Raw genomic sequence first — 27,413 nt, 5'->3', positions numbered from 1 at the left:
TTACTACCATACTCCCGTCGGTGCACTGTAGTCTCCAGCAAGCCACTTTCGTCCTCATGGGAAGGAATGACGGCAGCCGTTTCACCAAATCTCTGAGGAATAGGGCTGGGTTTGGCCGGTACCAAATGCAATAGATCTCGTCTTTCATTAAGTTAAAGCCATTTGCTTTGCTATACAATACCATTAGCAAAGCAAATGCCTTTAAATTAATCAAAGGCGAGACATATTGCATTTTCAATGCTTGTTTGGTTTCCATCTGGAACTGAATCGGAATTTGGTGTTAAACCCAGATGCATCCGGTAAGTGGCATGTGTACCATCCAACTCATCGACCATACTCCCAGTTGAAAGTGGCATTCCTGGGGTAGTCAGAAGGTGGCCTTTCGGCACTGCTAGCGCAGCAGGTTTGAGTGACTTCTGTGTTTAGTATTTGGCATGCAAATATAGAAGTACTCACTATACCAGGGTACGCACTTGCTACTCAGATGTGCCAGTATTCTTTTAAAACTATTGGACCTCTGCCCTTAAAGCACTGTCTGGGAGAGTGAAGTACTGAAAGCCTTGCTATTAGAGAGTGGGTTACTATGGCTGAGTGTGCCAGTGTGTACTGTATATGAGCAGCTAACAGCGGCCGGGACAGGTAAGTGAGGTGGGGCGGGGCAGGTCGCAGCAGGGGAGCCGACAGACAACAGAATAGGTATTTTTTATTTAATTATACCTATTCTGACGTTTGTCGACCCCCACCGCGTTTACCTGTGCCGGGATATTTCTGTCGGAGTGAGACTGTGGGGCAATACTGGAGAAGTGAAACTAGTGCTGGGCAGCAAGAATGAGACTGGCACTGCTGATTGGGTGAGACTATTGGAACTATAACTAGTGAAATAAGAGCATTGGGTTGTGGGAATAGGACAGTGCAGAGCAGGCCTGGAAAACATCTTCTTGCTTACTCGTAATGGCCAGTAATGTTTAGGTCGAGCATGAATGCTCTGGAAGACATGCTGTAATGTAGACTGTGGATTGTAGCACCTCCTACCTTTTCTATTTGTTCCTTTTCATGCCTTTCATACATGCCTACTTTTGATTGGCTAGCATGCTTAATTAATCCCGCTTTTTCGCCCCTGCTACATGTGGTCTTACTTTTTTTTTTTTTTACTTTACATACCATCCTGCACTATTTTATTTTTGGGCTGACTGAGGGTTGTGTATCAGCACAGTGCCCTCCTCAGGAAAGCCACACAGCGCTTGCATTTTCCAAGGTATCTTATTCTTATAATCAGCACGACTGCTGCGCACAGAGTTGTGTTTTTGTTTGATTGGCCGTCCTCTCCCTGATTGGTGTTTTCCCGTTGATGTCGGAGTCCCTCCACCACCTCCCACAAGTCGTTCTTTTGCAGATCTTCGTTTTGTCGAACCTTTGATCCTTACCCAAGGAAATACTTTGGAAGATTGTTGGCAATCATAGCAGAAAATATTCACAATTACTAAACATCACTGTCACGTCAAGCATCTAGAATTTCCTTTCCTTAGGCCCCTCTTGCTCACAGTCATGCAAGTCTCCACCCAACTCCCCCTTTACTGAAGAACATGGGAGCAATGCATGTTTACTCTGTGCGAAGTGGCCGTGTTGTTCACTTAATCACTATGCATTAGCTGCAGCAGGTCTCCTCCAATCAAATTGATGGCTTAATCAGTTCATTTCCCAAGAATGGCTGTTGTGTTTTACAAGCTTGTTTTTCTTCACCATGACTTCGGCCATCAAACTTGATGTTTGTCGTAAATCACCTCAACTTCCCACGCCATCCCCCACCACCTACTGCGTCTCCTGCTTCTCCAGCTCTCAGCTTGTAACTGCCCCGGACTCAGAGAAGGCACTCTCTTCCTGAGCAGTAATCCGTTCCCTGGCGTTCCCCTTCCCTGGACAACTTCCTAGCTAAGCCTCAGCCATGAAGATCGAGGAAGCAAAGAGCACTGAACAGGGCTGGTGGCAGGAAACCGCTCGAGAGATAAGGAGAGATGTGCATCTGCGGCACGGGTGGGGCACGGTTTACGGAAGGTATTTTTCAATGTGTTTTTAGGTCTCGCCTACGCAGCATGCATGCGCTGCTTAGGAGACCTTTAGCCGTCGTGCAGCTCTTTTTCAAAGCACATACTCGTGCTTGTGGCAGCATACGCCTTGAGGGAGTGCGCAGCGGCGCACTACAAGCACGAGTATGTGCTTTGAAAAAGAGCAGGCTGCTCTCCCCAGCGCGCGCGTTCGCACCATTCGCGGGTGCACCCCTCCGCCTCTCTCTCCCGCTGCAGCCTGCACGCGAGGAGAGAGCCCTGCGGGCGTGTCTCTCCTCGTCCACACGATTTTGCTCGCACTTCTAGTTTAGGACTTGTGCCCTGGTTCGGTCCCCTAACTGAGCAGACGACCACCATGTTTGCTCGGCAGCAGGACACGCCCTCTTTCGGCAAATTCTTTAGCCAAGTCAGCCAGGCCACTCTAGGTGGTATTTGTGCTCTGGTATTAAAGGCTATCCAGGCACCTATTATCCAGTTAAACATTTCAAAGAATGTACTTGAAATCCATTTAATTGCTTTTATAATCAGTTTTCTTCCTATTTTATAGTTTCAACAATCAAAAAAATCATTCCTATGATATCAATTGTTTATTATAGGAAAAAACTTTGTATTACTGATGTCACTTCATTTTGTTTTTTCATTCTCTTCCGCTTCTGTCCTTTTCAACTTGTATGATTGTTGGAAACCGGGCAACCGGGTTAGCGGTCACCAGGTTCCCAGCACAGTGGTAGCTTGGCTCGAGCGGTTGGGGGTCAGGCACCGTGTTAAGCGTACGTCACACCCTCACAATAACCATGCGTTCATCCGTTCCAAAAACGACACTACACCGTAAAAATTATGAAAGACAAGATGAAAATATATATGTCTTTATCTTATTTTCTCTTAGTTGCAGGCTTCACATCATAAATACAATACAATAGGATTTTCCTTCAAAAGAGCAGGTCAAATAAACAATGCTACTTCGGAGTTTCAACAAATAGGTTCAGGTCATCATTAAGCAAGGAATAAATAGAGGTGCAATAAATACAGACGGCAAATAAATACAGTCAGGCAATAAATATAGTGCAAGAATAAATTAGTGGAAGACAATAAGTAAAGCACCTTCAATAAATAAGGTAAAGCAATCAATGACAATTACAGTTCAGATCACTTTCATGAGGTCACTTGGTCTTACTTTGCCCATACACAGCTTGTGGTCATTTGGATGGCATGGGGGTGTGCCACCTAGATTGGTCAAGGCTGGGGCTTAAGCTGAGGCAGAACGAGGGTAACCTAAAGATCTGGCCCTCCAAACTACACAGCCCTTTACGGAGGTCACTGTACCAGTCTCAGTTCACCCCTGGCACTCCCAGGCTGGTCCTAACACCCCTCTAACCCCTAGGATGGTCTTTAGGGCTCCACGGGGCCTTAGACGCCCCCTCTACCACTTACTGTCCCTTCCACGACGATCGGCTCCGCTCGGCGCCGTGTCGACGCCGTGAGGCGGCTCCGGATCGATGTCGCTGGGCGGTCTCGACTCGATGTCGCTGGGCGGTCTCGACTCGATGTCGCTGGGCGGTCTCGACTCGATGTCGCTGGGCGGTCTCGACTCGATGTCGCTGGGCGGTCTCGACTCGATGTCGCCTTCCGGCGTCGCTGGGACATGGTCTCCCCGCTTCCGGGTGTCTCCGGAGTGCGATCTCCACTCCCGACCTCCGGCGCGCTTCACCTCAGTTTCCGGCGACTCCGGTGGGTGGACTTCACTCCCCCGTCGACGCCTCACCTCGACCTCAGGTGACTCCCTACTCGACCTCCGGCGCCTCTCCACGACCTCCGTCGGCGCCCTCACTCGACCTCCGGTGCCTCTCCACGACCTCCGTCGGCGCCCTCACTCGACCTCAGACGGCTCCGGGTACGACGTCTGCTTTCTGTCAGCGCCGCTTCTCTACCTCAGGCCCCAGGTCTCCAGGCTTCTCGACGTCAGGACTCCAGGAGGACCCCGCCGAACAGGTCAGGAGCTTGCTGTTCTTCCTCTTTAAGGCCTGTTCCAAATGTTCAGATCCTTAAGATGGTTCTTCTGGTCTTGGTCCCACACAGGGCTTTAGGCTGGGCTTGGTCAGTAGGGACTAGCATCAAGGGTGGGTTTCTGGACCCCACTCCAAGCACTGGTTTCCACCCCTGCTGCCTTACTCCGACCTCCTTCTATCTCTGTCCTCTCTCCTCTCCAGTCAGATGCCAACTGCCACACTGAGATGGCCTCCCAACATTCTAAACTGCCTCCCACTATCACAGGATTCTAGAATGTTCCAGGAGGTTTTGGAAACCTCCAGTGAGTTCTGGTGATGTCACAGGTGACAATGGATGGCCACCATTTTGTGTCTCAGGTCCTCAGACAGAAGTTCCAGGGGTAGGGAAAATGGCTCCCTGACCCTGCATCAACACTAACAAGTCTGGTGGTTCCCAAAAAGGAAAAAATGATAACAGGGTTTGAGGCAGAAGTGGGACAAAATAAATAATGATGAGGAGGGACCACCCAAAGGGCTGACAGGTCTAACACGCGTCCCCCCCAGCTGAAAGTGGGGAGAGCTACCCAACCCCTTGGGAGTTCTCATCACTAAGGCGGAAATACCTTGAGAGACCGTCTGCATTGGCGTAGTCCACTCCAGGCCGATGTTCCACCTGAAAGTCCATTCCCTGTAGGGAGATAGACCACCTTAGCAACTTGGGATTCTCCCCCTTCATCTGCATCAGCCACCGAAGGGGTCTGTGGTCGGTCTGAACTAGGAAGTGCGAGCCAAACAGGTATGGCCGCAACTTCTTCAGAGCCCATACCACTGCAAAGGCTTCACGCTCTATTGCACTCCACTTCTGTTCCCTGGGAAGTAGTCTCCGGGATAGGAAGACCACGGGTTGATCCAGACCCTCTTCATTGAGTTGCGATAGCACTGCCCCAATGCCATGTTCCGATGCATCCGTCTGGACAATGAACTCCTTGGAAAAGTCTGGGGCCCTTAAGACCGGGGCCTCGCACATGGCTTGCTTCAGTTTCACAAAGGCCTGCTGACAAGCCTCCATCCAGACTACCCGTCGAGGTTGCTTCTTGGACGTAAGCTCTGTGAGGGGGGCCACAATGGTACCATACCCGTTCACGAAGCGGCGGTAATATCCGGTGAGGCCCAGAAAAGCTCGGACCTCAGTCTGAGTCTTGGGGGTTCCCAGGCCATGATGGCCTCGATTTTCGCCTGGAGGGGTTGCACCGCTCCCCTACCCACCAAGTGTCCAAGGTACACTACCGACCCCTGCCCGATCTGGCATTTACTGGCCTTAATCGTTAAACCAGCGTGCTTCAGGGCCTGGAGAACAGCTTGCAGGTGACGCAAGTGATCCTCCCAGCTGTTACTGAAGACGGCAATGTCGTCCAGATAAGCAGCAGAGAAACTCTCCATTCCAGCGAGGATCCGGTTCACCAGACGCTGAAATGAAACGTGGCAGGTGCGTTCTTGAGCCCAAAGGGCATCACGCAGAACTGGTAGTGGCCCTTGGGCGTGGAGAAGGCTGACCTTTCCTTAGCTCCATCAGTTAGAGAGATCTGCCAGTACCCGGAAGTAAGGTCAAAGGTACTCAGATATTGGGCAGCTCCCAGCCGGTCAATCAGTTCATCCGCCCTCGGAATCGGATGAGCATCAGTCTTGGTTACTGAGTTCAGTCCCCGGTAGTCCACACAGAACCTCAGTTCCGGTTGGGCACCCGGTGGTACAGCTTTTGGTACTAATACCACCGGACTGGACATGGGGCTGCTGGAAGGTTCAATCACTCCTAGCTCCAGCATCTTAGTGACTTCACTGTGAATGCTGGCCTTCACCTTGTCTGTCATCCGGTAGATCTTTGACTTCACAGGTGGGCTGTCTCCTGTGTCCACATCATGGACGCACAGGTGAGTCCTACCCGGAACAAGGGAGAACAACGAAGAGTACTGCCCCAGGACCTGGCGGCAGTCCTCCTGCTGTTCAGGAGTTAGGGACGGGGAGAGAATCACTCCCTCCACCAACCCATCCTTCTCTTGAGACGCAAATAAGTCGGGGAGAGGCTCGCTTTCCACGTCCTCTGCTCCGTCAGTCACCATCAGCAATATGACTTCGGGCCTCTCATGGTGGGGTTTGAGGCGGTTGGCATGCAGCACCCGTAGGGGCTGGCGAGGGGTCTTCAGATCCACCAAGTAGGTAGCCTTACCCTTCTTCTCCAACACCTCAAAGGGTCCTGACCAGCGATCCTGGAGGGCGCTAAGCTCTCCTGGTTCGATCACCCACACCTTCTGGCCAGGCTCCAATTCCACCGGATGAGCATTGTGGTCATACCACGCCTTCATCACTGCTTGGCTGGCTTCCAAGTTGTCAGAAGCTTGCTTCCACAACTTAGCCATTTGGCTCCGGAAGGCCAGCATGTAGCTCACCACGTCCTGGGGAAGCTTTCTGGGAGTTCTTTCCCATCCGTCTCTCACCAGGCCGAGAGTTCCACGCACAGGGTGCCCATACAAAAGCTCGAAGGGGCTGAAGCCCACTCCCTTCTGTGGCACTTCCCTGTAAGAAAACAATAGACAGGGTAGGAGGATGTCCCATTTCCTCCGCAGGCTTTCAGGCAGACTTCTGATCATGCCTTTCAAGGTTTTATTGAACCTCTCCACCAGACCATTGGTCTGGGGATGGTAAGGGGTGGTGAACCGGTTGGTCACTCCACACTCCTTCCACATGGCCCGCATGAATGCTGACATGAAGTTGGTCCCCCTGTCAGACACAACTTCCTTGGGAAAACCCACTCGGGTAAAGATTCCCATCAGGGCCCTAGCCACAACAGGTGCAGTAATGGTCCTCAGAGGTATAGCCTCTGGGTACCGTGTGGCATGATCCACCAGAACCAGGATAAACCTGTGACCAGCTGTAGTAGGCGGATCTAACGGACCCACAATGTCAATGCCCACCCTTTCAAAGGGGGTGCTAACGACAGGAAGTGGTTCCAGGGGAGCTTTCAGCTTCACCCCTGTTTTCCCACTGGCTTGACAAGACACACACGTCCGGCAGTAGGTGTCGGATGACACTTTCATTTGAGGCCAATAAAAGTGTGGGACAAGCCGGGCAAAGGTCTTGTCTTGCCCCAGGTGTCCTGCCAAGGGGATCTCATGAGCCAATTCCAAGAGAAAGGCTCGATAACGTTGAGGGACAACCAAGGCCCGTGACGTTCCGTGCATGGGTGCCTTGGGTTCACTGTAGAGGAGGCCATCCTCCCAGTAAATGTTGTAGTTCCTCTCAACGTTCCCTGCTGCCTGGGCTTCGGCCTGTCGCCTCAGTCCCTCAAGGGTAGGACACTCCCTCTGGCCCTTGCAGAATTCCTCCCTGGTCGGCCCTCCCTCCACGTGCCACTCGGCCGGGATGGGTAGGTTCTCCAGTTCGGTAACATCCCCCTCCGCGGACTCCTGGCCCACCACCTCCGGTGGCCTATCCGTCACACGGGGCGCGGATGCCGAGGCAGGCTCCTCCTGCCCTCGGATCTTCCCTTGGTCGGCAGCCGGCTGTGCCTTTGTTCCAGGCTCCCGCCTAAAGGAACTCCCCCTCCGGGTAGTCGCAGACCCTGTGCTGACACAGGCCCAGTCAGGTGTACCCAGCATCTCAGCATGAGTCCGGTATTCCACCTCCTTCCAAGCATTATGCTCCATGTCATTCCCCAGCAGACAATCGACTGGCACGGCAGGGCTTACGGCAACTCGAAGCAACCCTGCAACCCCTTCCCATTCAAATGGAACCTCGGCCACCGGATAGTGGCCCATTCTGCCGTCAGCCATCGCGGCAGGGTGGAGTACATTGGGAATCACCTGCTCTGGAGACACCAGTTGGCTACGTACCATAGTCATACTGGCTCCTGTATCTCTCAGAGCTTCCCCTCTTTGGCCGTTGATGGTGACCCACTGCCCATACTTTGTGGTATTTGCGGGCACCTGGATCTTAGGAACCATCTCCCGTTCTCCCAGGGATACTAAAGTGACACCCGCCCACTCCCTTCCCTTATCTAAAGGCATCTCCTCCCCGAGCACTACACTAGCTACTCCGGGGGCCTTTCCTCCGATGGGAGGGGGTGGTCTTTTCGGGCACTTCACATCTCCCTTATAGTGTCCGACACCACCGCACTCGAAGCAATGGACAACCCTTGGCTGCTGACTCAGCCCAGGATTAGGGTTTCTGGGTGGGTTATCCCTAGGGGTGAATCCCGTTCCCTTCCCTTGGAAACTATTTTGGGGGCCTTTAGAGAACTCCGTTTTCTTTTCCCCTCCCTCTTTCTTCTGGGGGGCGCCCTGTCCGGTCTTTTGAGAGTCCCCTCCAGTCCCCCTTGGGGACACCCGGGTACTAGCCCAAATGTCCGCCTCCTCAGCAAGCTTCCGGGGATTGGTCAGCTTGCTATCCACCAGGTGTTGACGCAGTTCGGGGAAACATTTTTCGAGCAGGTGTTCCTTCAACATCAAATTAAACAACCCCTCGTAGTCCCTCACCTCGCTGCCCTGTATCCAACCCTCTAATGCCTTCTTTGCATAGTCCAGGAAATCCACCCAATTCTGTGTGCCCAGTTTGTGGCTACCCCGGAACTTCTGTCTGTACTTCTCGGGTGTTAGTCCAAACTTCCTCACGAGCGCCTCTTTCATGGTGGGGTAGTGGGTCTGCTCATCCTGCTCCAGGGCCAATAATGTATCCCTGCCAGCTGGAGGCATGTATTTATACAATCCCCCTCCCCAATATTTCTCTGGAATCCCATGGGCTCTTAAAGAGACCTCATAGGCCGCTAGCCACTTGGCGATGTCATCTCCCGCACTATAGCTGGCTACTATGTCTTTTGGCAGATAGGGTTTGGGTTCCCTGGTGATTTCTCTGCCTTTGCTGCCACCATTAGGAACAGTGTGTGACCCGACCCGTAGGATCTGGAGATCTATCTCCCTGAGCCTCAACTCGTGAGCCATCCTCTGTTCCTCCTTTTCTTTCTCCAGCTTCGCCAACTCCCAGGTGAGCTGTCTTTTCTCCCTCCGGTCAGTTAATTCTGCTTCTAATAAGCCATTGCTAGAGACACTGCTGCCCTTCCTTGAAAGTGTTCTGGGCCCCGCTAATAGGTTCCCCACCTCAGATTGGTACAAACCAGCCCCCTCGCTGTCAGTCTCTCCATCCCTGTCCTCCTTCTCAACCTTACTTTCTCTTCGTGCCTCCCCCCAAGCCCTCAAGCTGGTCTGGAGCTCACCCTTCTTTGCACCTTGGGGACAAAACACCCCCTCTCGCTGACAAAACTCTCTGAGTTGGGCCACAGTGTGAGTTTCCACATCCTCCAACACAAACTCCATTTTGCCCACTTAGGATAGAAGACAGTTGCTTACAGAAGCTATGCAGGGGGGTTACCTTTTGTAATACCTCCTCCCACCATCAGAAGTAAATTTGGAAAAAACAAAACTCAAAATTAGGAAGTCCGCTTGGAGAAAACTCCCGGTGTAGGCCTATGGACTACCCAAAGTTATTGTCGAGTAGACGCAAGCACAGCTCTATCCCACCGCTGAACACCAATTTTATGTTGGAAACCGGGCAACCGGGTTAGCGGTCACCAGGCTCCCAGCACAGTGGTAGCTTGGCTCGAGTGGTTGGGGGTCAGGCACCGTGTTAAACGTACGTCACACCCTCACAATAACCATGCGTTCATCCGTTCCAAAAACGACACTACACCGTAAAAATTATGAAAGACAAGATGAAAATATATATGTCTTTATCTTATTTTCTCTTAGTTGCAGGCTTCACATCATAAATACAATACAATAGGATTTTCCTTCAAAAGAGCAGGTCAAGTAAACAATGCTACTTCGGAGTTTCAACAAATAGGTTCAGGTCATCATTAAGCAAGGAATAAATAGAGGTGCAATAAATACAGACGGCAAATAAATACAGTCAGGCAATAAATATAGTGCAAGAATAAATTAGTGGAAGACAATAAGTAAAGCACCTTCAATAAATAAGGTAAAGCAATCAATGACAATTACAGATCAGATCACTTTCATGAGGTCACTTGGTCTTACTTTGCCCATACACAGCTTGTGGTCATTTGGATGGCATGGGGGTGTCCCACCTAGATTGGTCAAGGCTGGGGCTTAAGCTGAGGCAGAACGAGGGTAACCTAAAGATCTGGCCCTCCAAACTACACAGCCCTTTACGGAGGTCACTGTACCAGTCTCAGTTCACCCCTGGCACTCCCAGGCTGGTCCTAACACCCCTCTAACCCCTAGGATGGTCTTTAGGGCTCCACGGGGTCTTAGACGCCCCCTCTACCACTTACTGTCCCTTCCACGACGATCGGCTCCGCTCGGCGCCGTGTCGACGCCGTGAGGCGGCTCCGGATCGATGTCGCTGGGCGGTCTCGACTCGATGTCGCTGGGCGGTCTCGACTCGATGTCGCTGGGCAGTCTCGACTCGATGTCGCTGGGCGGTCTCGACTCGATGTCGCTGGGCGGTCTCGACTCGATGTCGCCTTCCGGCGTCGCAGGGACACGGTCTCCCCGCTTCCGGGTGTCTCCGGAGTGCGATCTCCACTCCCGACCTCCGGCGCGCTTCACCTCAGTTTCCGGCGACTCCGGTGGGCGGACTTCACTCCCCCGTCGACGCCTCACCTCGACCTCAGGTGACTCCCTACTCGACCTCCGGCGCCTCTCCACGACCTCCGTCGGCGCCCTCACTCGACCTCCGGTGCCTCTCCACGACCTCCGTCGGCGCCCTCACTCGACCTCAGACGGCTCCGGGTACGACGTCTGCTTTCTGTCAGCGCCGCTTCTCTACCTCAGGCCCCAGGTCTCCAGGCTTCTCGACGTCAGGACTCCAGGAGGACCCCGCTGAACAGGTCAGGAGCTTGCTGTTCTTCCTCTTTAAGGCCTGTTCCAAATGTTCAGATCCTTAAGATGGTTCTTCTGGTCTTGGTACCACACAGGGCTTTAGGCTGGGCTTGGTCAGTAGGGACTAGCATCAAGGGTGGGTTTCTGGACCCCACTCCAAGCACTGGTTTCCACCCCTGCTGCCTTACTCCGACCTCCTTCTATCTCTGTCCTCTCTCCTCTCCAGTCAGATGCCATCTGCCACACTGAGATGGCCTCCCAACATTCTAAACTGCCTCCCACTATCACAGGATTCTAGAATGTTCCAGGAGGTTCTGGAAACCTCCAGTGAGTTCTGGTGATGTCACAGGTGACAATGGATGGCCACCATTTTGTGTCTCAGGCCCTCAGACTGAAGTTCCAGGGGTAGGGAAAATGGCTCCCTGACCCTGCATCAACACTAACAAGTCTGGTGGTTCCCAAAAAGGAAAAAATTATAACAGGGTTTGAGGCAGAAGTGGGACAAAATAAATAATGATGAGGAGGGACCACCCAAAGGGCTGACAGGTCTAACAATGATAAACAAATATTATAAAATTAAATTGGCGATTACTTCTTCCTTAGTAGGTTTTTATGGAGTAATTAATTATCCCTTGCAAAGGGATCGCACTGTTTGAATTAGTGGGTTACACAATCACATAAAAATACAACAAAAAAATACAATAAGGCCTTTGGGACCTTATAAGTGTTTAGCCATGCAACAGTTGATGTTGTTGCACCAAGGATATTGTGCTGCATAACTAAATACCTATAAGTTCCCAAAAGCGGGACCTTATAAGTGTTTAGCCATGCAACAGTTGATGTTGTTGCACCAAGGATATTGTGCTGCATAACTAAATACCTATAAGTTCCCAAAAGCGAGACCTATTGGCTATGTCAATGCTTGTGTTTTCTTGTCACGACTTTGAACTGAGGACTTGAACATTACAGTTCGCAAATCTTGGCTTTTCGTTGGGTCATATTGATGTAAATTTCAGCCATGTGACATCTATCTTTTGTTTCCCTCATTGAGGGCTGCAGGTAATGTGTAGTCCTTTATCTTTAACCAGGTAGTCCGAACACTTAGGCCTGCTTCTAGAAATAATTCAACCTTATCACTTTAGGATTTTTGTGGAATATGGCCTGCCATATTTAGAGATTGTGCTGCTGCTCTGGTGTTTATTTTTCACCCACATTTCTGCTACCGACACAGTGGGACCACATGTTTTCCAGACACAGACCCTCTCACTCCCACCCCCCCCACCACCCGGAGCTGTTTGAAGCTTGGTTTATGGTATTCTGCATGATAAATTTAAAAACAAAATCTGCAAAAGAAGATAACAATAGCCGAGACACGCTGTTAGTTTAGCAGTGAGAGGCGCTGTCTTTTTATTCCTGTTGGCGAGGTTTGCTCCCTTCATGGATGGTTGCAAGCAGGAAAAACAAACATTTGCAATGCAGTAGGTCTCACATTTCGAGAATTTGAGCTATTGCCATTGTAAATGAATTTTTTTTTTATTTATGTGTTTTGAAAACCTGAAAGCGGTGCCTAAACACGCACTTTGTGCTTATAGTCCTTGCTTATGAACAGCAAGGCTGGCAGTAAAAGAGGCGCAGTTACTACCAGCCTTGCTTTTCATAAGCAACGACTAGAAGTACAAAGTACAAATACAATTACTCGCTTTGAAATGTGACAAAATAATTATTATATTAATTTCAGATTAGGTTGTACTCTGTGGAGCTGATGAAGTGAAATTTATAGAAGGTCTAATATAAATGAGATGTGGTAGGTGCAGTACAGCAAGCTGTGCCTAGATGTCCCTTGTGAGCAAGGCACCAGCACTGCTTGTCTACCTGCAGTAGCTCAAGCTGCGCCTAGATGTCCCTAGTGAGCAAGGCACCAGCACTGCTGTTAGGTGCTGTACCAGGGTAGCATCGTGTATTCCCTCTGCTATGTGATTTCCCATGTTCATTTTTGTTACCAACTGTAAATAACTATTGGTATAACTGTAACTGATAGGTTGTATTTGAAGGTAACAGTGTTTTTCTAGCAGTGTTTTTCTTTGCACGTGTTTTGTTATATTTATGCAAATTGTCACATTTGTTTAAACTGCCAAGCTTCCACGTGTCTTGAGGCACAAATGCAGCACGAGTACTGGAACGTGCTTCAGCAATGTTATATTCAATCTGCCAATGCATCCACGTGCCTTGGAGCACAAGCGCAGCACGAGTATTAGAACGTGCTTCAGCAGCGTTAGGTTCAGCGGTTATGCGACTATAAAAACCCCACCCGTCTATCACACAATGCTTCGCTTCGCAGCGTTACCGCTGGAGTTCCGGACCTGGTTTAGAAGCAGTCTCTTCCTACCTGTCTACCTCGCCGTGTCACCCGCAGAGTCTTCTGGCTTCGTCGGTTCCTCCTCCCCTCTACTGGATTCGCTCCGGCATCGGACCATCCCTTGTCTTCTTCTTTTTCCGGCGCCGAAGTCAGCTGCTTCCGGACGTCATCTGCGAGACGACAAAACAAACAAAGAAGTTAATGGCACCCGAATATCAACAGGAAATCAGCCGTATTCAGTAAGCTTTCTTGTCAGGCATCGGTAAGACATTATTGTTAAAAGACACGGCTTGAACAAATAGACCTTGGCAAAATCATTGATGGGAAGATAATATTCCCGAAGTCATCGGTGTGTAGTTTTTAGCGCTTACAACGGACAGGTTATTAAGCGCTTCCAAGAACTGTTAAATGCTTTTCCAAGTTGATTGTGCAAAGATGTAAAAAGTATTCGATATCTCATTTGCATGTTGAATAGGATTATAAGAATAAAAAAGCGCTGGAGTTGATATAAGCGCTTAAGGGCAGACTTGGTTTGTTTTCTTTTTTGTGTTTTTCTTTTATGTCATTATACAGAACGCCTTAAGATGAATTAACCAGAAAGATCAAGGTATGCATTATCAAAAGTTCTTTAATAAGAAAACTAACCACATTAACAAAGTTAGAAGGGGTGGTATTTGCGAATTTGCATTTGATATGTTTTGAATTGGTGTTTCTTGTGTTTTTTAAAGGTTGCCCAAACCTACATTGACATCCCTAATAATCGTGAAGTGTATGCAAGGGGTGTTCAGGATTGGGTAGGTAGTTATAAATCAAACCCAGAATAGTTTCTTAGAAGATCTAGAATCTTTAGTTGTATAATAAGTTGAATTATTTTTTAACAGATATCTTTATAAAAAAGGTTTGAAGGTCCCACGAATTCAGCTGAGCCCCGAACACTTCCAGCAGAGAGACAGTCACCTGCACGACTTCCATCACTCGGAAGATCGCGAGTCCAGTATTTTCTCTTGTTCTCTCTTCCCACTTCCCCTTACCTTCCCGGGACAGGTCAGTTTGGCCGGAGTTATCTGCTTTCTTGCCGGACTGCCTGGTTCGGGGAGGAATTGGGAACAAGCAACATCTAGCAGGAGACAACCGGAACACTGGTGAGTGACTTCTAACAACTGCTTGTCTAGGTGCAGTAGCACAAACTGAGCCTTGATGTCCCTAGTGAGCAAAGCACCAGCACTGCTTGTCTAGCTACAGTAGCACAAGCTGTGCCTAGATGTCCCTAGTGAGCTTGGCACCAGCACTGCTTGTCTAGGTGCAGTAGCACAATCTGCTCCTAGATGTCCCTAGTGAGCAAGGCACCAGCACTGCTTGTCTAAGTGCAGTAGCAAAAGCTGTGCCTAGAGGTCCCTAGTGAGCATCATAAACTTCGAAGACATGGTATATCTACCCTACGCATAATGTATTGCATGCAAGACCATACCACAAATACATTCAAATAGCTATGTTCATGTATACAATTAGTAGCTTTGAAATGTGACAAAATAAATATTATATTAATTCCAGATTAGGTTGTACTCTATGTGGAGCTGATGAAGGGAAATTTATAGAAGGTCTAATAAAAATGTGAGATGTGCTAGTGAGTAAAGTAATCACTGCCAATCTAGTTTAGGACTTAAGTGAGTGTCCTGTCTGAAGGCCTTTAAGAAAGTAGTGCCTTGAGGCTGTAATTAAAACCTAGGACGTAACAACACATGTAACAGGGGGTGTCCTCATGGGAGGTTACAAGAAGAGACAAGGCTGTACTAAAGAGGGACTACAAAACCTAATGACCAATGAAAAGCCACCATTTACAAAGGACAGGGACAGGATCCATTTAAAAAGATGGGTGGGAAGTAAGTGGAGCTCTATCCACATATCCTGAATACAGCATGTCTCGAAGAGACAGCACAACGCTGCCTACGCAAGACCCAAAAACTGCAAACTGCATCTGAATGCCCACCCTAAATAACTATTAAAGATAATGGGGTAACCCAGTAACCCTCAGAACCTGGGTATGATTGCATAACAAAAACAATGGTTCTGTCGGGAGTCACGTAACCTGAGTTTCTATTGCACTTAATACATTTCACAGATATTAAATTAACCATTGAATGAAGGGAACACACAAGTACACACCATTAACAAGAAAAAATGAGAAAAAGCAAAGGTTCAGCGGATTAATTCCTTTTTACTCTTCAGATTAATCAAACAAAATATATGGCTGTCCAAACACAGTAAGGTACGTGGACTGTGAAGCAATTAGTGACTTATCGTGTTGAGTGACAAGGTGCTGTACAAAAGACAACATATATAACACATATTTACACAAAAGGACGGAATTTTACACGTGTCCCAAATTAAGTACATAAACCACAGCGGGATATAGTATTTCCTTATTCTAGTTGTGGAATTGCGTGGACAAGTTGGACTAAGAACGTCGACGTTTCGACCCTAAGATGTAGTGCAGATTCGTGAGCATCTATATCGGGGCTTCATCAGGACAGGAGGGGATCTGACAGCCTGGTAGCAAAGAAGTGTAGTGATTGGCTTCCTTGCGTTATACTTGTGGAGGTGTCGGCCAACACCATCCATTCATTTCAAGAGTCGTCTATTCTACGGCGAGTATTTTAACTTTGTGAATCCAGCCAGTCGAATGAAGGAGTAGGGCTCCGCCGTAGCGATCACCAAGGATTGGGAAATCCAGCGCGAGACGTCCTCGTCCGTCTACAACTTGCAAAGAATGACGACGCAAGACCCAAAAACTGCAAACTGCATCTGAATGCCCACCCTAAATAATGCAGCTTTCTAATAGAGACTTCTAGCTGCTGATTCCTCTCATTTTGAGCATTTCCCGAAATTCCAAAGGGATCTGTAAGATTTTTCAGCAGTATCTCAGTGCGCCGATAGGTTACCGTTCCATTCCCGAAATGACATGCAGAGCCAATATCTGTGCCACCCATGTGTACTGATGTCTGTTCCATTCTTTCCACACCACCTGATGCTGTTCTGGAGCTCCTTGCTCTCTGAGACTTTCATCAATATTTTTCAAATGTTCTCAGTTTGCAAGGGAAGTCATCCCCTAAAATGACAGGTTTCAAGCCTGTTGGACTTGGCCCTTTTTGCAGGGTCATCCCTAAACTTTTTGCCTTCCTCCGGTATTTTTTCTGACCTGTTGTTGGCTGTTTTATGACTCTGGGCACCTTACCACTGCTGATCAGTGCTAAGGTGCATATGCTCTCCCTATGGTAAAATGTATACATTGATTGGTGTCCATGTTTGGCTTATTTGGTTTACTATCAGCCCCTAGTAAAGTGCACCAGGAGTGCCAGGGCTTGTAAATACAAATGCTGCTGGTGGGCTTGCAGCACTGGTTGTGCCACCCACAGAAGCGGCCTAGTAAAATGTGTCTAGGGTCTGCCACTGCAGAACCTGCGCGCGGTCTGGTACTGTCGCGCTGATTGCGCAAGTGCACCTACTTGCCAGTCCCCAAACCTTCACTTAACTACATATTAGCCACCCCTCTGGTAGGCCCATGGGCAGGGTGCATTGTAGGCATAAGGTAGGACATGCCCTGATGTGTGTGGCATGTCCTAATAGTGAATTACAGCCATTTTCGTTTTTCACTTTTGAAGGCTACCTGCTCTCCATAGGCCAGAATGGGCTGCTGGAATTACTACACGCTGTAATCCCAGTGGACTCATAGAGCATGGTAGAAAGTCAAGTTTAGTATGCCTGAACCCAGAATAAATAAAATACTTCTTTTAGTAAAGTTTATTTTAATATCCTGTGTTTGTAAATACTACTTTTAGAAAATTAGTATTTACTGACCTGGCCATTTCAGTCCGCCTCTGCTGTGTGTGTGTGTTCTGCCTAGTAACAGGGAAGAGCAGGGCTGGGGAATTCCAGGAGACAGGCTGGCTGCCAGGTGGTGGGTAGAGAGATTACACCAGGATGGGTGGGAGGAGTACACCTTTGATTCTGAATAGACCTGTGCTCTGCCACCACAATGCCGGCTCCGCCCCCTGTGGAGCGGCTGATGTCTCTGCCCTGCTGCTGAAAGGAGAGAGCAGAGTCACCACAACAAAGTGCTCCAAAACTGGACTGAGCCATGCCCAGGCCCCCTGGCGACAAAGAACAAAAGAATTGTGCTATAAAAGATGGAGCCCTGCTCCTAAGAAATCAGATTCTGTTTGCGCCAAGACGAACCTCTGCCTGAAGGAGAAGGACCTGGAGAAGCTGAAGGAGGAATACTGTCTCTCTGCCTGAGAGACTGGCCTGCAGTGGGTGCCTGTCTGCTGGAAGGAGAGGAAAAGACTAAAGGAAAAGACTTTGCATCAACTTGTGCTTTCAAACAATCTCCAAGGGCTTGCTTGTGAACTTGCCCCCTGAACTGCGCCCCAGGAACAGTGGGCGCTACCTTTCCCCCAGAAGAGGAGAAGCTGCTGGAAGCGATCCTGTGACGCTGACCCCCAGAGAACCTGTGTGCACCCCTTTTCCAAGCACCGCGACATCTGCCACCTGGGGCAACCACGAGCACCGCAAGGACCTGTCCATCTGGTCCCAGCACCGCAAGTAACTGCCCCTCCGAGCCGTAGCTCGCAACGCGAAGAAAAGAACCTGATTGTCCAACCACCGAGCCTCTGCGCCCCTGCGCCCCTGAGATCACCGCGAGGACCTTTGACGCACTGGTGATCCCCCTGGTAAGCTGACGGCGCTGCAACACGCTAAGAATTGCCCCCGAGCTGCCCTCCCCTCCTCTGAGCTCTGTCGTGTGGCTGGGATCATCCTCGAGTGTGCCACGAAGCACCGCCGCCCTCTGATTGCAAAGGACGACAACGCGACGCGGGACGCTCGTAAAAGACGTCTGCAAGCCTTCGCGACATTGCCCCCAAAAGAACTAAGGGATTTGTGACTAGTACGCTGTAGTACGGCCCGTACTTGCCTTCGTACGAGCCGGACCTGCTCCGCCGTCCGTGTACGGCACGTCCCTGCATCTAAGGTATTGTGATTTGTGCCCCTTGGTACGACCCGTACTTGCCTCGTACGAGCCGTACCTGCCCTGCCGTCCGTGTACGGCGCGTCCCGGCATCTGTACGGTCCGTACAGCCTCAGAAGCATTACCGGCGCTCACGCGGGAAGCGTGAGATTTGGCAAGGGAAGCCTTGAACGTGTACAACGCGTACCTACGAAGGTACGGTCCGTACGGTTCACGGCCGGCATACGCGAACTCACACGAGAAGCGTGAGAAACGGCACGACGTACCCAGATAGCGGTACGAAGCGTACCTGAGGCGCTACGAAGCGCACAACACCCCAAAGAAGCTTATTTTTAACAGAACTGTGCCATTTTAGGATCTGTGGACTGCCTCAAAGCATTTACAAGTAACTGGAACATTATCTGAACAAGAGAACTGTATTTTTGCAACCTGCCTAAAGAGATCTTATATATAAAGAACTTTATTTTACTATAAATACAGCCTTGTGTCTTTGTGTGGTGGGGTGGTGATTATTGTGTGGGATACCTTGAATGCTTAACCTAATGCCCTCTGGAAATCTAGCCTGACTGCTCGCGCCACGTTACCTAGAGGGTGAGCAGGGGTTATTTTTAAAGAGGTAATCCTACGCCCTGACTTAGAGGAAAGGGTCCCTGCTTGTCGCAAGTGCATACCTGCGCCAACCAGAGACCCCGGATTCTAACATAGACCTATAGGGACTGTTGCAAACAAATGTCTGTGACAGATCCCTTTCAGGTGAGCCTGTGGTGCTTTGAGCCGAGCCCGTCGGAGCTGCTTGTAGTTCATGGTGGCACAGGAGCAGTTTCAATTTGCTGTGCTCTACTTTGTTCTCACCAGTGCCCCTCGGGTGTTCACAAATGTGATGGTAATTGTGGCAGCAACACTTCGGAGGGGATGACTGGCAGTATTTCCCTATTTCAGTGGCTGGCTTTTAAAGGCGGGGTCGCCCTCAGTCAGTAGTCCGCCATCTCCAGATTACGATGAACCTCTTGTCATCTTTGGGGTACTCTATCAATATGCTGAAGTCACACCTGACTCCTTTTCAGACGCTCCTCTTCATCTGAGCCATTATGGACACTGTTTGGATTTGTGCCTTACCCAAGGAAAATAAGTCTAGGACATTCAGGCTCGGTCCTGGATTTTAGTGAGGTCGACTCTCAGGCTGCTAGGACTAATGGCCTCCTGCATCCTGTTGGTCGAGTACACCATGTAGCATATGCAGATTCTGCAGAAAGATTTGAAGTTCCAGAGGTCCAACATTAAGGGGACCTCCCCGACCAGGTTCAGATTTGAGAGGAGACTGCATAAGATCTGCAGTAGTGGTTGCTGGTCTGGGATTGTGTCATCGGTAGACCCCACTTCCTTCCCCACCCAGAGCTCACTTTGGTGAATGATGCATTGCTTCTGGGTTGGAGCGACCATCTGGAAGAGGTGGAGATCAGAGGCTTCTGTTCTCTGGCAGATTCCTAGCTCCACTTAAACCTTCTGGGACTGAGGGTCATCCACCTGGCATTGAAAGTTTTCCTTCCGTCCGTCAAAGGAAAGTTGGTGCAGGTGCTCATGGACAACACCACTACCATGTGGTACTACAAAAGCAGGACAGGATGGGGTCACGGACCTTGTACCATCAGGTCTTGTGCTTCTGGCAATGACTGGACTGCCGAAGAAATTTCCTGGTGGTGAACTACTTGGCAGGATCCTTGAATCCCAGAGTGAATGAGCTCAGCCGTTGTTGCCTAGCGGATCACAAATGGCAGTTACACCCGGAGGTGGCGCAAGAACTCTTCAGCGAATGGGGAGAACCATGGGTCAATGTGTTTGCCATGGCTGAGAATGGACAATGTCAGAACTTTTGCGTGTTGGAGTTTCAAAGGCGTCTCTCACTCTACGACACATTCTGTCTCGAGCAGAACTCAAAACTCGTGTATTGCTTTATTCCTGCCCGAGTTCTCAAGAAGTTCAGGACAGGTTGGGCCCAAGTCATCCTAGTGACACAAGATTGGGCACAGAGGGAGTAAGATATTCAGAACACCTGGGCTTGAGCATATGCCCTACGATCTGGCTTCCCCTCCGGGAGGACGTGCTGTTGCAGCAACAAGGCAAAGGCAGAGTTCTTCACTCAGTTCTTTACAATCTACATCTTCATGAGTGGAGACTGAGCAACGACAGCTAAACACCTTCAACCTCCCTCTGGAGTTGGTTGATGTCATTTTGGCAGCCAGGCATCCCTCAACAAAAGCTGTATAAGCGTATCGTTGGGGTAAGTGGCTTGATGCCACTCTCGCCAGATAGACCTCCTCCAAGCCGAGTTATTTTCATTCTGTTATTTTTTCTTTCTCTTGCCCAGCAAGGTTTGCTTGAGGCTCTGTTAAATGTTATCTTTCGGTTGCCAGATCAGCCTTGTTGTTTAAGTCACCGGTTATGATGTGATTATTTTTGAAAGGGCTGCTGCACATACCCTTCCCTCTCCCTTTTTAATGCCCCAGTGGGACCTTAATCTGGCCCTGACTAATCTGATGTGCTCTCCATTTGAGCTACTTCACAGCCATCCTTTATGGCTCTGTGAGACCGGCCTCACGGCGTTGCCCTCTCCATCATCCCGCCAACCTGCAACCACCCTCAAGACACGACATCCCCGACTCCGGCCGCCCCAGCCACCCCCGATCCACGGGCCGGCCAGAGACCTGACAGACTCAACACCCTACCACGCATGCCCAACCGAGGGAGCGGGAACCCTCGAGCCAGACCCAGAGGCGCCAGCCCAGTCACACCTCGGGTCGCCTTCCCCGGGAGGACTCAATCGGCCACCAGGCCCCTGGGGAGCAGGCGCCTCCCCTACCGAGCGTCTGGGGTCCCTCCCAGACCCACCTGAAAAGACCAAAGAAGTGAGCGGCAGGAAATCCCGCCGACCCTCCTCCGTCACCCCAGTCCCCCCCCCCTGCGAGCACTCCGGACTTCAAAGAACCAGCGGAGTATAACAAGGAGTGCCGGAGGAACAAGGACGGAGAAGACCTGGAACCATCTGAGCCTGCTGACGCTGTCGCGGCTCCTGATCGCTGAAGTCACCTGGGCCTGCTGAGTGACTCGCGGCCTCTTGCTATTGAACCATCTGAGCCCTGCGGACGAGGTCGCGGCTCCCGAAAACTGATCCACCTAGGCCTGCTGAGTGACTCGCGGCCCCCCAGCTATTGAACCATCTGAGCCCTGCGGACGGAATCGCGGCTCCTGAACTCCGACCACCTGTGCCTGCTGAGAGACTCGCGGCGCTCCCCTTGAGGACGACTCGATAAGAGATCGCCCAGAGACACGACACCCTCCAGCTCGAGGATTGTGAGCTTCCGCAGGGTATTTCGCAGAGACACTATCTTGAAAGACTGTCCCGCTTCCCCCATTCCCCACGACTGATTTGTGGTACGTTGTGCCACTGCTGTACTATTTGCCTTTTGGGTCATAAAGATCCCTGAAATCATCGATAAAAGAACTTATCGTCCTACAAAGAATACGTGAGGTGTCCCTCTGTTCACAGTGCAGATCAGGGTGTGCGCGCCTGGTTCGGCTTACTTGGGAGAGGTGGGTCGAAGGGGTGGGCAAGACGTGTATCGAACCCCCTTCCGGCGGGCGCCTTTCCAACATTTGGTGGCAGACGACGGGATCCGAGCCGACACCGAAGGAGAGCGTGCAGTAAACGACTGACGCACTACCAAACAGAAATGGAAGGAGAAACCTCCCTGGGTGCCACAGGTACCGAAATAAGCTCACCGTTCCGAGAAGATCAATTGGACTATTACACGCATAGAGAACTAAAACAGTTTTGCAAAGACCTTGGCATCGCTACCACCGGACTGAGCACAAAGGAAGACTACCAGAAAGTACTGAAAGCCTGGGTCGAGACGGGGGCGCCCCCGACCCAAACGGAAAGAGACTCTACCCATGAACAAACAAGCACCCCGGCGAGAAACAACGGACCAGAGGGGAACCTGTCCTCCGAGGAACTAGCGGACCGAGAGAGAAGCCGCAACCACGAACTGGAACTGGCAAAACTAAAAATCGAGGGAGAGATAAAACTGGCAGAGAAGAAGTTAGCCGTCGAGCAGTTACGGCTACAAGGGGAACTCGAAGAGAAGAGACTCCAAAGGGAGCACGACGAAAAGAAACTCCAGCTAGAACATGAACGCGGCCTGAAGGAAATTGAGTGGCGGGCTAGACACGAAAAGTCACAGCCGCCCGGGAATCCCCAGCCCGCTCCCGCCGGGGAAACCAAAGTTCACATCCCCAAGGATGTGGTCAAGGAGTATTATAAGAACGATGATATCCAGCAGTGGTTTAAAGCCTACGAAGTCGCCATGACCTCTCACCGAGTCCCGCAGAAGGATTGGGGGGCTGGCCTATGGGGCCGGTTCTTAAGCGAAGGAAGGGACACTCTGCTCGATCTGCCCTCCGCGGTCATGAACTCCTACAGCCACATGAAGGAAGCCCTCGTGGGCCGGTACGGACTCACCCCCGAAATGTACCGACAACGGTTCCGAGATTGCAAAAAGATACCGGGCACCACGTGGGTCGAATACGTGAACTTTTACAGCCGAGCTCTGGACGGGTGGATCAAGGGCAGCAAGGTCTCCACCTTCGAAGAACTGTTCGATCTGATCGCCTGGGAACATTTAGCGGCCAATTGCTTTATAGAACTGCGCCAGCATCTCCTAGACAGTAAACTCACCGACCCTCGGAAGCTGGCCGCTGAGGCTGATCGTTGGGTGAACACCCGGGCCACCCGGGGCCCCGTGGGGGACTACGGCCGCAACAGTCAGGGTCCCCCCCGCCAGAGGGGCGGAGGGAACCACGGCCGACCAAGAGACTTTGCCGGGGGGTCCTCCACCAGCCCCCCCAGCAGCCCACCAGCGGCGGGTTCGGCCCAGTCTCCAGCCAGCACCGGAGCCCCAGGACGACCAGGTCCACGAGCTAGGATCACCTGCTTCCGCTGCCAGCAGCCCGGACACTACGCCAATGACCCCCAGTGTCCCCAGTATCAGCGAACCACAACGACCAACCCCACGACCCGGCAGATGGCCTCCGTGGCTCTGGGGGAAGAAATGGAAGACTCCGAGGAAAGGGAACCGGCGGCCATGGCCCTGGTCTCCCTTGGTGATCGAGAAATGGTCCCTGGGACACCCTTGCCCGCCAACACAGAGAAATACCGACAGCAGGTGACTATCAACGGCCACCGAGTCGAGGGCCTTCGCGACACCGGGGCGAGTGTCACCGCGGTCCACCACAGCCTAATTTCCGAAGACCAGATCCTAGCCGGGGCCCTCTGTCCGGTCGTATCCTCCGACAATTCTGAGAGCCTCTGCCAGATGGCCCTGGTGCCCTTCGAGTGGGGAGGGGTCTCCGGAGAACTGAAGGTAGCGGTCCGGACCTCGCAGCCCGTAGACTGCCTCCTGGGCAACGACCTGGAAAATTCCCCGTGGGGGCAGGTAGAACGAAGAGCCCACCTAGAGATGATGGGCCTACCGGAATGGGTCTGCGCCACCACACGCTCCATGACCGCACGAGTGGCCCCCTCCAAGGGCGGTGAAGCCCTCTTACCGAACACTTTCCCCGAGAACAGGGACCCCCTACCAGAAGCAGACAACCCTCCTTCCGAGGAAGAAGGAGACACTAACCCAGGGGAAGGACCGGAACCTTCCGCCCCAGAGGCCCCGATGGAACCCGAAGAACTGCCCGAGTTGGCCCAGTGGCACTGCGAAGGGGGGCCCTCCCGCGAAGAGTTCTGCCAGGAACAGACCACTTGCCCCTCCCTCGAGGGACTTAGACAACAAGCCGAAGCCCAGGTCGCCGGTGATCAAACCGGAACCCATTGGGTTTATTGGGACAATGGCCTCCTCTACAGCGAGCAAAAGTCCGCCGAGCTAGGCGCAGCACGAGTACTGGTGGTACCCCTGCGGTTCCGGAGCCTCCTCCTGGGCCTGGCCCACGATGTACCCTTGGCAGGACACTTAGGCCAAGACAAGACATACCAGCGATTGGTGACCCACTTCTATTGGCCCAAGATGCGAGCGAATGTAGAAACACACTGCAAGTCCTGCCTCACGTGCCAGGGCAGTGGGAAGAGTGGCGGAAAACGCAAAGCTCCCTTACAACCGTTCCCCGTTGTAAGTACCCCGTTCGAGCGGGTCGGCATCGACATCGTGGGACCCCTGGATCCGAAGACCGCCCAGGGCCACAGATTCATCCTCGTCCTGGTGGACCATGCCACCCGCTACCCCGAGGCCATCCCCCTCCGCACCGTGACGGCTCCCGTGGTGGGCCGGGCTCTCATGGGGATCTTCTCCCGGGTCGGATTTCCCCGCGAGGTTGTGAGTGATCGCGGCACGAACTTTATATCCCGCTACATGAAGTCCCTGTGGCAGCAGTGCGGAGTCACGTATAAATTCACGACCCCCTACCACCCCCAGGGCAACGGCCTGGTGGAACGCTTCAACCGAACTCTGAAGGGAATGATCCTGGGCCTCGAAGAGCCCCTGCGCCGGAAATGGGACGTCCTCCTCCCTTGCCTCCTGTTCGCGTACCGGGAGGTTCCCCAAAAGTCTCTGGGGTTCAGCCCCTTCGAACTGCTGTACGGACATCCCGTTCGAGGGCCCCTAAGCCTGGTCAAAGAGGGCTGGGAGACAAGCCCCCGGGGGACACCCCCAGATGTGTTCCGCTACATCCTGGCGCTCCGCAACCAGACGAGGAAGTTTAGGGAACTTGCAGAGGCTAACCTCGAGGCCAGCCAAGAAGAAATGAAGCGCTGGTATGACCAGAACGCAACCTTGGTCGAGTTCCAGCCGGGCCAGCAGGTTTGGGTCATGGCTCCGGTGAGACCCTGCGCCCTACAAGACAAATGGACTGGTCCATTCAAGGTGGTTGAACGGAAAAGCCAGGTCACGTATCTGGTCGACGTACAATCCCCACGGAACCCCCTCCGGGTCCTCCACGTAAACCGTCTCAAGCCCCACTTCGTAAGGACAGAACTGAGTTTGCTACTGGCCACCGATGAGGGGGCAGAGGAGGACACTGAACCCCTGCCCGATCTCCTGTGCACAAAAGAACTGGACGGTTCCGTGGAGGGTGTGAAACTGTCGGACACCCTCACTCCCCAGCAGGCCGACGACTGCCGCCAGCTGCTCGGACAATTCGCAGACCTTTTCTCCCTCATTCCAAGGGTGACCGACTGGTGTGTCCACGACGTGGACACCGGCGACTGCCCGCCTGTGAGACACCGAGCCTACCGGGTGCCTGACCGGGTCCGCACCTGCATCAAGACCGAGGTACAGAAAATGCTCAACCTAGGGGTCATCGAGCCCTCCGACAGCCCCTGGGCCAGCCCGGTGGTTCTGGTCCCGAAGGCTGCCTCCCCAGGGGTCGCCCCCGAACTAAGATTCTGTGTAGACTATCGGGGGCTCAATGCGGTCACCCGCGCAGACGCTCACCCTATTCCCCGAGCCGACGAGCTCATCGACCGCCTGGGGGCCGCCCAGTTCCTCAGCACTTTCGACCTGACCTGCGGGTACTGGCAGATCGCTCTCACGGAAGGGGCGAAGGAGCGCTCTGCCTTCTCCACGCCAGATGGCCACTACCGCTTCAGGGTCATGCCGTTCGGGATGAAAAACGCCCCAGCCACGTTCCAGCGGTTGGTGAACAAGGTCCTGGCCGGACTCGAGGAGTTCAGCGCAGCGTACCTTGACGACATCGCCGTATTCAGCTCTCAATGGCACGAGCATCTCCAGCACCTCCGACAAGTACTAATGGCCCTGCGCCAAGCGGGCCTGACAGTGAAAGCCAGCAAATGCCAGCTCGGACAAGGCTCCGTGGTCTACCTGGGGCATCAGGTGGGCAGCGGCCAGGTCGCCCCTCTCCAGCCGAAGATCGATGCCATCAAGTCCTGGGAGCCCCCCACCACGCAGACAGAGGTTCGGGCCTTCCTGGGCCTTACGGGGTACTACCGGAGGTTCATTAAAAATTATGGTAGTATCGCAGGGCCCCTCACAGAGTTGACCTCCAAAAAGCTTCCGCAGAAGGTGCAGTGGACCCCCCAGTGCCAGCAGGCGTTCGACGCCTTGAAAACCGCCATGTGCACCGCTCCCGTACTCAAGGCCCCCGACTACTCCCGAGAGTTCGTGGTCCAGACCGACGCATCCGAACATGGCATCGGGGCCGTGCTCTCGCAGTTCGACGACAAGGGCATTGATCAGCCCATAGCCTTCATCAGCCGAAGGCTGCTGCCGAGAGAGCAGCGTTGGAGCACTATAGAGCGAGAGGCCTTTGCCGTAGTCTGGGCCCTCAAGAAACTGCGGCCCTACTTGTTCGGAACCCATTTTCGAGTACAGACGGACCACCGGCCCTTGCAGTGGCTAATGCGGATGAGGGGGGAGAACCCCAAGCTACTACGATGGTCCATCTCTCTCCAAGGGATGGATTTCACTGTCGAACATCGCCCCGGGACGGATCATGCCAACGCCGACGGCCTGTCCCGGTTCTTCCGCTTCGGCGAGGAGAACCCCCCAGTGGATGGGTAGTTCTCCACGCCTTTCAGCTGGGGGGGACGCGTGTGAGACCGGCCTCACGGCGTTGCCCTCTCCATCATCCCGCCAACCTGCAACCACCCTCAAGACACGACATCCCCGACTCCGGCCGCCCCAGCCACCCCCGATCCACGGGCCGGCCAGAGACCTGACAGACTCAACACCCTACCAAGCATGCCCAACCGAGGGAGCGCGAACCCTCGAGCCAGACCCAGAGGCGCCAGCCCAGTCACACCTCGGGTCGCCTTCCCCGGGAGGACTCAATCGGCCACCAGGCCCCTGGGGAGCAGGCGCCTCCCCTACCGAGCGTCTGGGGTCCCTCCCAGACCCACCTGAAAAGACCAAAGAAGTGAGCGGCAGGAAATCCCGCCGACCCCCCTCCGTCACCCCAGTCCCCCCCCCTGCGAGCACTCCGGACTTCAAAGAACCAGCGGAGTATAACAAGGGGTGCCGGAGGAACAAGGACGGAGAAGACCTGGAACCATCTGAGCCTGCTGACGCTGTCGCGGCTCCTGAT

The 27,413-nt window shown here is 52.3% G+C and overlaps 1 protein-coding gene across 1 annotated transcript in view; it reads right to left on the bottom strand.

Moving 5' to 3' along the window:
• LOC146870059 (uncharacterized) overlaps positions 1-27,413 on the bottom strand; it is a 313,115-nt gene that overhangs the window by 168,184 nt on the left and 117,518 nt on the right. Inside the window, exon 3 of the mRNA XM_085640903.1 lies at positions 13,325-13,464. Coding sequence (XP_085497029.1) covers positions 13,325-13,464 — 140 coding nt within the window. The remainder of the gene's footprint in view (positions 1-13,324; positions 13,465-27,413) is intronic.

The sequence above is a fragment of the Triturus cristatus genome, chromosome 1_1, assembly GCF_964204655.1.
Source record: "Triturus cristatus chromosome 1_1, aTriCri1.1, whole genome shotgun sequence".
NCBI classification, from domain to species: Eukaryota; Metazoa; Chordata; class Amphibia; order Caudata; family Salamandridae; genus Triturus; species Triturus cristatus.
Note: the sequence above shows the minus strand (reverse complement) of the source record. Positions and strands in the feature narration are given on the sequence as shown.